Source organism: Oncorhynchus mykiss, chromosome 1, assembly GCF_057628025.1.
Source record: "Oncorhynchus mykiss isolate SJ-2025 chromosome 1, ASM5762802v1, whole genome shotgun sequence".
NCBI classification, from domain to species: domain Eukaryota; kingdom Metazoa; phylum Chordata; class Actinopteri; order Salmoniformes; family Salmonidae; genus Oncorhynchus; species Oncorhynchus mykiss.
The window spans coordinates 11271417-11286835 of NC_143022.1; the positions used below are offsets into that span (position 1 = coordinate 11271417).

At 41.4% G+C, this 15419-nt stretch overlaps 2 protein-coding genes across 5 annotated transcripts in view; one reads left to right on the forward strand and one right to left on the reverse strand.

The window, feature by feature from the left end:
* LOC110532571 (actin-like protein 6A) overlaps positions 1–15419 on the reverse strand; it is a 758238-nt gene that overhangs the window by 649278 nt on the left and 93541 nt on the right. The gene's annotated exons all lie outside the window — the stretch shown is intronic.
* The window catches only part of LOC110506706 (uncharacterized), a 78353-nt gene that overhangs the window by 23185 nt on the left and 39749 nt on the right, over positions 1–15419 (forward strand). The window contains exons 6-7 of the mRNA XM_090182308.1: positions 1102–1168; positions 9385–13043. Coding sequence (XP_090038434.1) covers positions 1102–1168; positions 9385–13043 — 3726 coding nt within the window. The remainder of the gene's footprint in view (positions 1–1101; positions 1169–9384; positions 13044–15419) is intronic.

Sequence of the window (15419 nt, forward strand, 5' to 3'; positions counted from 1 at the left end):
GAGACCGAGTTTGCAACTCTGACATGGGTAGGCAGACCGTTCCATAAAAATGGAGCTCTATAGGAGAAAGCCCTGCCTCCAGCTGTTTGCTTAGAAATTCTAGGGACAATTAGGAGGCCTGCGTCTTGTGACCGTAGCGTACGTGTAGGTATGTACGACAGGACCAAATCAGAGAGATAGGTAGGAGCAAGCCCATGTAATGCTTTGTAGGTTAGCAGTAAAACCTTGAAATCAGCCCTTGCTTTGACAGGAAGCCAGTGTAGAGAGGCTAGCACTGGAGTAATATGATCACATTTTTTGGTTCTAGTCAGGATTCTAGCAGCCGTATTTAGCACTAACTGAAGTTTATTTAGTGCTTTATCCGGGTAGCCGGAAAGTAGAGCATTGCAGTAGTCTAACCTAGAAGTGACCTTCACAGTTTTATTTGAGACGACTGTACAACCATTAAGATTAATTGTCAGATTCAACAGAAGATCTCTTTGTTTCTTGGGACCTAGAACAAGCATCTCTGTTTTGTCCAAGTTTAAAAGTAGAAAGTTTGCAGCCATCCACTTCCTTATGTCTGAAACACATTCTTCTAGCAAGGGCAATTTTGGGGCTTCACCATGTTTCATTGAAATGTACAGCTGTGTGTCATCCGCATAGCAGTGAAAGTTAACATTATGTTTTCGAATAACATCCCCAAGAGGTAAAATATATAGTGAAAACAACAGTGGTCCTAAAACGGAACCTTGAGGAACACCAAAATTTACAGTTGATTTGTCAGAGGACAAACCATTCACAGAGACAAACTGATATCTTTCCGACAGATAAGATCTAAACCAGGCCAGAACTTGTCCGTGTAGACCAATTTGGGTTTCCAATCTCTCCAAAAGAATGTGGTGATCGATGGTATCAAAAGCAGCACTAAGGTCTAGGAGCACGAGGACAGATGCAGATATATAAAGGTTCAGTACCATCATTGTAAGCTATATACAGGGTCAGTACTATCATTGTAAGCTATATAAAGGTTCAGTACCATCACTGTTGATAGTAAGTCTATCATACAGTTCAGTGTGTAGATGTGTATTCTGACCTCATCACAGGTCTCTCCCTAGACAGGTGTCGTTGGACGGTCAGTCTGTGTCCCAGGAAGCAGCCTCTGAGGAACTCCGCCCACCCATCCCAGGTGTCCAACCGTAGAGTAGCCCCTGGGAGACAGAGACACATGCAGGTTGTCCTCCTGGTTGCCATGAACCAAGAATGTGTTCCATAAGTTAGGAGTCATATAATTACAGGGGTAAGATGAAGTGGCTCCTTTGCACTGATCTTAGGTCTGGTTTGTGTTTTTACTGCTAATGGTAAAGGTTAGGATTTGGTGAGAGTAAACTGATCTGTGCCCAAGGGCAATTTCTATCCAGAGACAAATCAAATGTCCGTGCTATTTAAATTTATAATCTACCACCATCTCGTGGCACAAATTTGTAACAACATTTTCTAATTCATGTGCTGTACTGAGTTTTGTTCTATCACATTGAACACTAATCTGGGTGCAGATTAAATTGAACACTAATCTGGGTGAAAATTAAATTGAAGACTAATCTGGGTGCAGATTAAATTGAACACTAATCTGGGTGCAGATTAAATTGAACACTAATCTGGGTGAAAATTAAATTGAAGACTAATCTGGGTGCAGATTAAATTGTTAACAGAAATATTATGAATATGTATTTCAATGAACCCAAAGGGCCTCTTCTTCTCCTACTATACGGCCTGCTGTGCTCTACTGTACTCTACTGTACTCTGTCTGCTTTACTCTGTCTGCTGTACTCTGCTGTACTCTACTGTACTATACACCACTGGGTATACAGACTCTTCAGATACTGTTAGCGAACACCAGACTGAGGTCGAGGCGATTACATGGGGAAAAGGTTTATGACTGTAAGGGTGTTTGGTACAAAGGCAACACTACATCGGGCCACATTTCAGCTCTATCCCAGGTCAACCATACAATACTATAGATTTCCACTCTAGTCAACCAGCAAGAAGGAGAGACAGACAGAAGGTCTGGCTTTGACTATGTCAATGATGGGATGTGTAAGTAAGGAGTAAGGAACACAAATAAACATTATTCTGATGGTTACATTTGTACTTAGATACATAACCACTCTCCTTTGTTAGCAAATCTTCCACAGAACTTTGTGGAACAGAGTGAGTTCTGTCCCTGTCTGGCTCTGGACATGTACCCAGGGACCTCTGTACTACAACACTTCACACTCACGAAGCAGTGTTCTTACTACCCAATCACTCTACCATAACCATGGTCTCGGTATAAAGCAGTGTCCTTACTAACCAATCACTCTACCATAACCATGGTCTTGGTTGAGCAAGGGCAATTTTACTTTAAGTCTCAAGCAGGGTGACCTCAACATACTATATATCACCATACTATATACCACCACACTATACAGTGGGGCAAAAAAGTATTTAGTCAGCCACCAATTGTGCAAGTTCTCCTACTTAAAAAGATGAGAGAGGCCTGTAATTTTCATCATAGGTACACTTCAACTATGACAGACAAAATGAGAAAAAAAATCCAGAAAAATCACATTGTAGGATTTTTTATGAATTTATTTGCAAATTATTGTGGAAATTATGGTGGAAAATAAATATTTGGTCACCTACAAACAAGCAAGATTTCTGGCTCTCACAGACCTGTAACTTCTTCTTTAAGAGGCTCCTCTGTCCTCCACTCGTTACCTGTATTAATGGCTCCTGTTTGAATTAACTAAATCACCTAATCCTACTATATAACCATACTATATAATCATACTATATAACCATACTATATATTACCACACTCTATATCACCATAATATATATATAATCATACTATATAACCATAATATTTAACCATACTATATATCACCACACTGTATATCACCATGCTATATACAGTGCCTTGCGAAAGTATTCGGCCCACTTGAACTTTCGCAAGGCACTGTATATCCCCATACTATATATCACCACACTATATCTGAAACACTTTATGTTAATGATAGTAGTATGAAGCTGTTTCAAGCAATAGCCAGCTCACTTTGATATGCATTTTCAAGCACGGGTAGAAACAGCTAGGTGTTCGGCTGGTACCTTCAGCAGGCAGCAGATGGCACTGCTAGGGGTGATGCCAACGTCTGTCAGGACCCAGCTGTCCCGAAGGATGGCACCAGCATAGCTCAGCTCCAGGAAGTGCCTCACCTGCTTGTCGTCTGACAGTTGCACGTGGAAGTAATCCTGCGAGAGGAAGAAGATTGGAAACACAAGGAGCCAAAAAGCCACACAATAATTGTGTACAATTAAGAAATAAGGCCCCTGCCGGGCCAAACCCTCCACTAAACCGGATGATGCTGGGCCAATTGTACGCCGCCCCATGGGTCTCCCAGTCACGGCCGGCTGCGACAGAGCCTGGACTTGAACCAGGATCTCTAGTGGCACAGCTAGTACTACGCAGTGCCTTAGACCACTGCGCTACTCGGGAAGCCCGAGGTGCCTTATTGCTATAGGGCAGTTAACCCACTGTTCCTAGGCCTTTATTGAAAATAAGAATTTGTTCTTAACTGACTTGCCTTGTAAAATAAAAATTTGAAGCAGAGCTTAATTTGTAAATTGGGAGGTGCTAGAACAAAGAGTGGGTGCTAGAGGGGGGGTTCTGTGGTACCAGAACTCATGAGAAAAAAGATCACCTTTTGTAATAGAGCATTGAACGCATTGCTTGCTGTTTGGGGTTTTAGAATGGGTTTCTGTACAGCACTTTGAGATATCAGCTATATAAATACATTTGATTTGATATCATCACATTTGGGTAGAGCCACTTATAGAAGGTGCACACATGGGGAACATTTTTAGTAGCCTAGGGTCTGGGAAAGTGTTGGCCTTTTTAAAACCGCATTTCGTGCAATTCTACATCCTTTTACATGACTGGAGACTTTGGCATTATCTTTTTTTTAATCCGCACAAATGAGCGAAATGGCAGGCTACTTTGACACTGACAAACTTAGTATCTGAGATCAATAAAAACGACCTTGTCTTGAATCCATCAATAGCCTATAGGCCTAGGTTTGTGGAGAAACATATAGTAGGCTACAATATGAGGAGGAAATTAGTCCTAAAAATGCTTTCCAGTTTCACTGACTCACCCAATGATGCGCAGCTCACTCGCTGGAGATTGTCGATGCGCTCGTGTCAAAAGCCTATCTCTCTCTCTCTGTTTTGTAAAACAATGTTTGGGTTTTGATCAAATATTTTGGTAGTCTACAGCATAGTCTTATCTTTTCAGCAAGAGTCATTGCTTTTCAACCTGTGTTTTCCCTCGATTGTATTTGAAATATTGCAAAAGGCCTGTTTTGTCTGCGTGCTGTTTTTTCACTGACAGATTTGCCTCGCGTTCCCGACTGTAGGCTATTCTTTGTTATTGGGCTACAATCCGCAGCTAGGCTATTTAAAAAAAGAAGCTATTGGTCCTCTGTAGCTAAATTATAGGGCTTCTCATGACGTATTAGGCTATTCTGAATGATTTAATTTATTTCTGAACAGACAGCAGTAATTCCGTAACTTTAGAAAATTCCTCCAGAACCCTTCATGCAGCTATGATTCTATAAGGAAACAAATGATGAAGTGCAACTCTGGAGAGATGAGGGGGCAGGATAATTGACGAAGAGGCAACTCGAACTTTGATCGCTTTTATTATAATTGTTACATAGCAAAAAGTGAAAATTATTTTTCATGGCACGAGAGGTACCGGATTCGGCCAAGTATGTTCCGGAACAAAACAGTCCAGAATGGAACGGTGCCGGATCCTGTTCTGGCATGATCCTGCTCAAATTAAGCACTGATTTGAAGTACCTAGGCCTCTACCTGCTGAGTATAAAGATTATTAAACTAGATTCAGTGGGCTTGTCATTCACAGTACTGATGAAAAATAAAGTATATTTGATCTAAATGTGGATATACGAGGACATCTAGTGGTCACTGGATTTAAAAAAAAAAAATCATGCAAGCTATCTTTTCACTAGCATGCGATGCCATATATTTGACGCAGGTATTTATTTTTCAACATGTATTGTCATTGACTGGAACAAAATATAATTGTATGAGCTATGCCTCTGTGTCCCGGCGTTGTTGCACCCCTCTACCATCTGGCTTGGTGGGGCGATCTCGTTCTGCATGCCTGCTTCACTGAGATACAATGTGTCGTCATGCATTTGTGCATGCACGCTGTTAACGGTCATACCCGTCTTGCTAACTTAGCTAGCTCATCAACCAGTATTTTATTCGCGTTTTCTGCACGATAGCACTTATTAAAGCCTTGAAACTCATGGGGACCTCACTGTTACCACGGGTCATCGAGCTAGCCCTTATTTGGCAGCAGGGTTGCATCGGTTCCCACTGGATTTGACAGCTTGTTAGGCTGGCTAGCTAGGTAGCTAATTCGCTAACGCGAACTGTTTATCACGTAGCAGCCTATGCTGACTAGCATCGCTAGCAACTAGCTAACATGGATAAAGTCTAGTCGTGGGTCCACAAAATCAAACAAATGGTACTGAACTGATGACAAAATCATGTTTAGAAATTGTAGTAGCTATTTATGTTTTTTTTGTTGTTGTTGCTTAATGACATTAACACAACCGGTCACGAATGCGGAGCCACGCCCTAAAATAACAAGGCGTTTGTGACGCAATCATGCGTTCCAATTTTGTCATAATTGTCTGTAGGTTCCAAATTGCTTATGAGCTTGGCTGCCCTTCAGAAAGTAGCTGATTCTTGTACTCTACAGCTGTATTTTCCTACAGTTACTAATAATACTAGCAACAAAACAGATTTCATTCCTTAAAATGATTTTGCCAGATGGAAGAAAATAATAAGGTAGGCCTAAACTGTAATAAGATATACCTTAAAGACTGCTTGTGTTTAATCCTGAATCCAGTTGCCCCTCTTGTACTGGGATAAAACAATAGGGAACCCATGAACCTTATGGAGGAGTACATGTGTTTTGTAGATACACCTGGGTTCTAAACTGGCTGAGGTAAACATTTTCGGAAAGCCTTGGTTTTTAAATCCCGGTGAAAGCAGATATGTCAAAGTTTGTCAATGTCTTGTTGCCCTTCTATTTAGTTGAAACTAGCGAAAATGATCATTTTTCTTCTCTTAATCCACATTTTCTAGCAAAAAAACATGTTCATGCTTTAGGGCTGGTGGCTCCATATTTATTGGTAAAATATAAAGTGTGTGTGTGTGTGTGTGGGGGGGGGGGGTGTAGTGGATATAATGGGGTATAGGCCTAACTGTTGTTTTGAGGGTGAAATTTCAACCACAGGACGATGTCATTGTAAACTAAATTCAGCATAGCCAAACCTTGTATAAAATAGGTTGAATTTGTACCTTTGAAACCATGTCAGATTTTCAACATTATATACACTTTCAGAAAAAAACTATAGGCAGCACCTCAGCCCGGGATCGAACCCCATCCAGGGTTTTAACTACACCCAGCCCTGCTTAGCTTTAATATGTCACTGACTACTACCAATATGCTATTGTGATTAATTATTGAGAGATCTCTTAATAACAAAATATATTCCGTGTTAATATCGAAGTCATTCTAAGGGGTAGGTTTGACAAAGCAAATGAGTGAGTGAGTCTTTGACATGAAGACAGTGGTTAGATTCTGCCATTGGGACTGCTCTGATGTTTCCATTCTCTCCTGGTTATGACCATAGAGCCTTGTCCCAGTCTCTAGACCTGCCTGTCTGTGTGATGGATGACCACCTGACCTCTGAAGCTGTCAATGAGATGGTAAGTTGACCTTGTCATTTCATATTACAACATTAATCCAATAAAATGTTATAGTGATGCTATCATTGGCAATGTTGACGTACCACAACCATCTCTGTTGTGTTGCAGTTGTTTAATTGGCCCAACGTTGCCAATGCTCCTCCACTCTTTAACAGTTAATAATTATTTCAGTATGATATTTGTTGTTTATTAAGTTTGATTATTTGCAATATAATTACATTTCTACCAGGAGCAGAGCAATTCTACCAGGAGCAGAGCAACCTCAGTGATGGAAAACACAGAAGAGGGGAAGCTCAACAATGTGGAACATCTGACACTTATGGACTTCCTTCAAAACCTAACTGAGAAGTATGTTCTGTTTTCTTTGGTACTATCACACCTTCAAGGAAATAGGATCAAATTAGAAACTGATCAATCGGAAAAAAAATGTCATTGCTAGAAAAGTTGTCACATTGCAATTTTGCCAAAACAACTGACACAAAGCAAGTATAACTTCACGATCAGGCAAATAATTAAATAAAAACAATTCTGCCACGCATCCTGATATGACAACATTTATAACAATATTGTTTTCAGGCAATGGAGGGGGATTCGTGAGGGTATGTTTGACCCGGTAAGATCATGTTACTGACAATTTAATCAGATTACCATGAAAACTCTGCCTAATGTTTAACCTTGTTCATAAGCTTTTGAAAGACGCACTATGCAACATTTTAAAACACTTCTTCTGTTTCTGGAATACAGCTGACAAAACATCAGCTTGCCGGCTTGTGTCTGAGGATTGTCCAGTTTTTATCGGACAAGCTGATGCAGATCATCATCCCAGGTCTTTACGAACTACTGGGCATCCAAGATGCTGCCTCCTCTCCATTGTCACAGAGATCTCTCACAGCGTCACTCACCAGTCTGTTAGACGATAAGGTTAACACCAAGTCCCGCGTGAGATTTACTGAGGCTGGTGTACCTAAGAGGCCAGGCAGTCGAAAGTCTTACAATAGCTTTCGCATCCCGACTCCCTACCCTTCCTCCAACTGTATGGAGCAGGAAGAGGAAGAAGAACAGGAATCACAACTTAAATTCAAGGAGATTTACCTGACTAAGGGCAGTCTGGGCAGTGGAAGCTACCTGCCCAAGGGGGCCATGAGGTATGTTCTTAAAGGGAAATTTAACAACTTCATATTCATCTCCAGCATCACCATATGTGAAAATTACACATTTCCATGCTTTGTAGTAAAAAAAATATAGAGGGACGTAACTGTTTCCAATAGTGCTGAGAAATTAGTGCTTTTTGAGGTTGGTTTGGTTTCCATTCAAATATTTAAAAAATAATCACGGTTTTGGATTTCAATACTTTTTTTAGACATTGAATGCACTATGGATTATGTGTGTTGAATGCTGTAACAACACATAATAAAACAATGAATAAAAGTCCCATGATGGTAGTGACTGTCCATTAGTGTTTATGACTTATCAACCATCATTTACTTTCTCATATAAAATATTTATTTGATGACTTTATTATTTCATTCCAAGTCATCAACTCATCTCTATAGAGCTGCTGCTTATTCTGTCTGACAAAATCACTATTTTAGTAGTTCTTCTAAGTAAATAAGACCTACTTTTATGACCGCTGAACACCAACTGTCAATCACTTAGATCATGTATTTCCAGGTAGAAAATCCTCGCAACGCAACTGCTTTTTATCTCTCTCATGCATTCTCTCGTCTCTCCGTCTCAGTTAATGAGGTTTCCGTATCTGCTCCACACAGAGTGGACAAGCAAGTGGGCGTGCAATGGATTATGGGAATTAATTGCCGTATTTTCTGTGCTAAACTATGTAGAATATTGGCCTGTTGGAAACTACAACTCCCTACTACATTGCATAGTTCGTGCTTGATCTGATTTATCTCTACAGAAACTGAGCATCGAGCTCACAGAAGAAGAAAAAAATTAACTATATGGAAATCAAATAATTGAGCCGACGTCGGTCAATTAGTTGTTTAAAAACCGAAAAATAACAAAAATGTTGGTTAAATGCTCAGCTCTAGATTCTAATGACATCATCAGTGTGCATCGTGTGATTTTAACCAATTATGAGTAGGCATTGCCTACTAATTGGTTGATGATGTCATAGAAAACACTTATCTTCCTCTTTCTTTTTTACTACAAAACATAGAAATGCCCGTTTTTCACATATGCTGATGTTGGGGTGGTGCTGGAGATGATGAATATGAAGTTGAAACATTTAGAAATTTCCCTTTAACATTTCTTCAAACTGCCTTGTATTTATGATTGTCCTTGAAGTTATTAGAAGTTATAGTATTTGAAGTTTATAGCAATTTGGATTTTTGTAGAGGATAGATATTGCCAGGATAGATAGATATCTACAGGCCAGTTTCAATACAAATGACTTATACAAAATACACTTTATTGGGCTTTAGAAATTAAGCAGTTAGGCTGACATCACACTAAGGTTTTTTCTCAGAGAAACAGCAGCGTTTTCCTCATTGTTTTCAATGGTGCAGATGTATTTGACACACTGAATGTGCATCACAGCCTTACATATTATTTGTTTGACTTTGATGATTTCTGCGGTTTTTTTCCCAAGGACTCTAACCTCTCTGTCTGATGTGCAGAAGAAAACAACCAACTCTGAGACGCTACAAGTCCTCTTAGGTGTCTCAGAGGACACCCTTGTCACCTGTGTACAGGACAGCCTGCAAGGTTCTCTCTCCAAACTTGCATGCATGTCCAATTCTCCATCTGGAAGTGCAGGCTCTATGATGCTAACCCCTGCTGTAATGGCAGAGTTGGCTAAAGATGTCAAGTCGGCCTTATCAGTGGTCGTTAAGAGTGCCTCCGCTAGCCAAACCTCTGTAGTGACACCGGTAAGGGGAGACTCACAGACCAAGGTGACTGAGAGCATGGTGAGAGAGCTGGCTGCTAAACTTGAAAAAGTTGACCAAGAGAGCAAGAGTCTAACAGGGCAAGTCATGACCATGATCTCTGACACAATGGTGGCTTTTGTTGACGAGAACAAACAGAATTTGCTGGAAGATCTGAAGGACAAGATCACGTTTTTGGCATCGCATGTTGGCTTCATTGAGGATCTTGATGCCCTGATAAGCAAATACGAGAGCAGCTACAATATTAGTGAATCTGGTTCCTCCTGCACGCTCACATCTAAGAGCATCCAAAAACTCTCTAGCCGGGAGTTTCAAACATCAGCAATACAAGCAGTGAGTGGAGTTCTTGACAAAAAAGTCAGTTTGAGCTTTCCTAGTTCAGTCATTCAGTCTGAGTTAACAGGTGCTGTATCAGGTCAAACATTGTCTGGCATTGTAAAGACAGAGTCAATTCACCCAGTGGGCTCAGCAGCGTCAGTAGTTGTTAAGACTTTCGTGTCAGATATGAAGTCCTTGGCTGAATCTGAAGAGAGTCCCCAACAGAAGAGTGCCTGGTCTGCTGCTGTTCACATTTACCACAGCATCCAAAACAACTTGAAAGATTATTTCGAAAAGCTTCAGCGATTTGCCCTAAAGAGCATTGTCACATCTGATGACAACATCACAAATGCTGAGTTTAAGGAGACAGTTCCACTTCCTTGCTTAAACATGAAATATAGGCCCAGTAAGAGTGAGCCTCAGTTGCCAGAGTCCACTGGTGAAGTTACTTTACAAAGAGGCCTAAGTGAGTGCTCAAAACTTCTTTGGGCAAAAACTGAGTCAGAAGAAAGCAAGCTCCTTCTGACAACTTGCACCAAAGAAGTCATCTCAGAGCTTCTGGTCTTGTACAAGACTGCAATGTCAAAGGAGGACGCCCTGTACACTGTTGGAGAAAAAGGATCAGGCTTCTCTATTGAGAGAGAGACATTTGTAGAGGGTGTTCTGGCTCAGCTTGGGGATATTGCCCATTCCAGGGCCTCATCACCAATAGTATGTGAGTTCCCCTGTCAAATTGAGGACAGCAGAAGTAAGGCCACAGCTTCTTTGACCAGTCTGTTAGATTGTATTAGAAAACTCTCAAGTGAGGAATTTAAGAGAAATGCCACTCAAGCAGTGAGTGAGTTCCTAGTTAAAAAGTCCACCAGTAGCTTAACTAGTGCACAGCCTGCTTATTCTGTAGCATCCAGGTCTTGTTCCATTCAAAACCAGTACACATGGTCAAAGGATATTTGTGCGGATTCTGCTGCCTTTGGCATCATTGAAACATTTGTGGAAGACCTGCAGAGCTTGGCGCAACCTGCAAAAGTAGAGGAGAGAGAACCTGACCTCCAGGAAAATGCACAAAAGCTACAGAGCAGGATCTGGTCTGCTACCACTAGTTTATATAACAATATTCAGAAGACATTAAAGGACTTCATCATTCATCAGCGGAGGTCAGACATGCTGAGCAGAACGTCTAGTCATATACCCACAGAGGACTCTGGACATCTTGGGACTAAGGAGCACATTTGTTTGGCAAGCCAGGACTTGAGGCAAGCTAGTAAGAGTGTGCCTCACTTGCACAGTTTGAACCTTGAAGTGGCTCTACACAGGGGTGTCAGCGAGAGTTCAAAACTTCTCTGGACTGAAACAGACGAGGCTCTACTGACCAATAGTACCAAAGAGGTCATTTCAACAATCTTGACCTCATGCGAGGATCAGGCATCAAATGCACCTTGCTTCTCCACAGTAGGAAAGAAAATATCTGATATGTCCCTTGAGGTCAACATGTTGGTAGGTGATGTTCTGTCTCAGCTGAAGGACATCTCCTTGTCAAGGTCCCCAACACCATGTGAAGACATGTTTGAACGTCTCCAAGGTTCTCCTGAGCGAACCTCTCCAGTAAGTCTAGATTGCAGCACGGCTGCCTCCAAAGGCATTGCATCTTCCCACAGTCTTTCTACAAAGAGCCTCCAAAAACTCTCTAGTCATGAGTTCCAAACTAAAGCTGAGAAAGGAGTGAGTGAGGTCCTCTCTAGATCATTTAACATTGTGGAGGAAGGTACAACAGAACAGTACCTTCAGTCTGTATCTACATCCACCACATCTACTGATATTATACAAACCATGGTGAAAGACCAGCAGGAGCTCACCCAGACCACCCAATCATCTGACATGGTATCTGGAACCTCCCTGCTCACCACTGGACAGGTTTCTGAGAAAAGGATCTGGTCTGTTGCTCGTAACATCTACTACAGTCTGCAAAGTAAGATTACGGAGTTTCTCAGAAAAGATCTTCAAAGATCAGACACAACACTTGGTTCAATCCAAATCTTTACGTATCAAAGCAGTCCTGCATCACAAAGAGCAAGTCTCGGCCATCTTGAGGTCAACCAGAGCAGTGTTACACCTGGTGGAAACGATGCCTGTGTGGACATTCCGCACAAATTACTACCTAAAACCACTGAGCTCTCAGGATCCATGCTGGAGGATATTGACACGATCCGTTGTAGGAGTGCTGACAGCCAAAATACAAGAAATACCTCTTCTTCACGCTCTTCTATCTCTCTAACACCTACTTCAAAATTAAGGCAGTCGAAATGGCACTTTGCTTTACCCGGGACTCCCATCCCCACTGAGTTTCCTGCTCAGATTGACTTTCCCATTGTTAGAAACACAATCATTGAGGACTTCTTTCACACAGAGGACTTACTTCCTGTAACCTTTGTGGACAAAGTCAGGCAAGCTGCTGGGGTGGTAGTGGACATTATGGTGGAAAGTGTTGAGAACACACAGGAAAATGGACAGGGTGCTTCTCATCTTGACGACCTCCGATCTGCTGTTAGGAAATTGAGAAAAATCATTTCCACTTGGACCATCCACATTTTCAGCCATGAATTGGTGGATAAAGTGATAGCCATTCAGGACAGCCACAGCACTCCACAGGTCTTAACATTGGAAGCAGCCAAAAGTGCTTCAGACTCCATTCTTTCAAGGCTGAAATGGGGAAAGGAACAATGTGCCATATCCAAGGAGCTCTCCTCTCAGCTTCTCCAGATATTTGCTGAAGAGACAGTGAAGTGCTTCCTGAGACAGTGGTCAGATGAGTATGAAAACATAAACTTTGATGTTTCAGTCCAGAACGATCCAAAGACTTCTACTTGCATGGTCATTCTTCAAATGATCACCAAAGCCACTGCTAAATGTTATTTTGAGTCCGCTACCAGCGTGGCCACCAGTGACATTGTAGAAGGCGTGTTTGATTTGGAAAGGGATACCATCAGCAGTACTGGAGAGCAGGTCAATACAAAGGTATAGTACACTTTCATGAATAACACTGCTGTTGACCTTTTATATGATTCTTTGTGTCATGGCATTGCACTGGTTCTTTGCAGTTGATATGCTGTACTTTAAGATATCGAAAACATTTCAGTTTGTTTTAATGTGCCTTTTCCCACCAACCAGGGTTCCAAGAATGTTAGTAAGAACCTCTGTCCTCAAGAGTCTCTGGAGTACCAGCCTCAGAACATTTCCCCTACTGTGTACTTTACAGGTAAGCCCTGCTGCTGGGTGGTAGCCTAGTGGGTTAAGAGGTTGGGCCAGTAACCGATAGGTTGCTGGTTCAGAATCCCTGAGTTCACAAGGCAAAATCTGTCAATGTGCTCTTGAGCAAGGCACTTCATCCTAATTGCTCCTTGTAAGTCTCTCTGGATAAGAGTGTCTGATAAATGAGTAAAAATGTAAATTGATGGCATGCTGGATGGTCTTTCGTTGCAGAGACGATGACAATATCTCATGGCTCCTTTTCTCCAGAGGGAATTTATGATATCGCATCGTCCTTCCCACTTGAAGAGAAGAGTCGCAAACCCTCCCTTTTCACCAGATTGTCTAGATCCATCACGAAAGGCTTTCTCAGCACATTCAAATCTTCAAGGAAAACCAAATTATTTAAATAAATTCCTCATTATAACAACGAGAGCATTCATTTGTTCAGATGAGAATCTAATCGTATTGGTCACATACGCCGAAAACAACTGTGAGATGCTTTATTACGAGCCCATTCCCAACAATGCAGAGTTAAAAAGTAAGAAAATATTTTCTAAATAGTAACACAATAACAATAACAAGGCTATATACAAGGAGTACCAGTACCGAGTCAATGTGCATGGGTGCGAGGTAGTTGAGGTAATACAGTATGTACAGTGCCTTGCGAAAGTATTCGGCCCCCTTGAACTTTGCGACCTTTTGCCACATTTCAGGCTTCAAACATAAAGATATAAAACTGTATTTTTTTGTGGTGAATCAACAACAAGTGGGACACAATCATGAAGTGGAACAACATTTATTGGATATTTCTAACTTTTTTAACAAATCAAAGACTGAAAAATTGGGCTTGCAAAATTATTCAGCCCCTTTAATTTCAGTGCAGCGAACTCTCTCCAGAAATTCAGTGAGGATCTCTGAATGATCCAATGTTGACCTAAATGACTAATGATGATAAATACAATCCACTTGTGTGTAATCAAGTCTCCGTATAAATGCACCTGCACTGTGATAGTCTCAGAGGTCCGTTAAAAGCGCAGAGAGCATCATGAAGAACAAGGAACACACCAGGCAGGTCCGAGATACTGTTGTGAAGAAGTTTAAAGCCGGATTTGGATACAAAAAGATTTCCCAAGCTTTAAACATCCCAAGGAGCACTGTGCAAGCGATAATATTGAAATAGAAGGAGTATCAGACCACTGCAAATCTACCAAGACCTGGCCGTCCCTCTAAACTTTCAGCTCATACAAGGAGAAGACTGATCAGAGATGCAGCCAAGAGGCCCATGATCACTCTGGATGAACTGCAGAGATCTACAGCTGAGGTGGGAGACTCTGTCCATAGGACAACAATCAGTTGTGTATATTGCACAAATCTGGCCTTTATGGAAGAGTGGCAAGAAGAAAGCCATTTCTTAAAGATATCCATAAAAAGTGTTGGTTAAAGTTTGCCACAAGCCACCTGGGAGACACACCAAACATGTGGAAGAAGGTGCTCTGGTCAGATGAAACCAAAATTGAACTTTTTGGCAACAATGCAAAACGTTATGTTTGGCGTAAAAGCAACACAGCTGAACACACCATCCCCACTATCAAACATGGTGGTGGCAGCATCATGGTTTGGGCCTGCTTTTCTTCAGCAGGGACAGGGAAGATGGTTAAAATTGATGGGAAGATGGATGGAGCCAAATACAGGACCATTCTGGAAGAAAACCTGACAGAGTCTGCAAAAGACCTGAGACTGGGACGGAGATTTGTCTTCCAACAAGACAATGATCCAAAACATAAAGCAAAATCTACAATGGAATGGTTCAAAAATAAACATATCCAGGTGTTAGAATGGCCAAGTCAAAGTCCAGACCTGAATCCAATCGAGAATCTGTGGAAAGAACTGAAAAATGCTGTTCACAAATGCTCTCCATCCAACCTCACTGAGCTCGAGCTGTTTTGCAAGGAGGAATGGGAAAACATTTCAGTCTCTCGATGTGCAAAACTGATAGAGACATACCCCAAGCGACTTACAGCTGTAATCGCAGCAAAAGGTGGCGCTACAAAGTATTAACTTAAGGAGGCTGAATAATTTTGCACGCCCAATTTTTCAGTTTTTGATTTGTTAAAAAAGTTT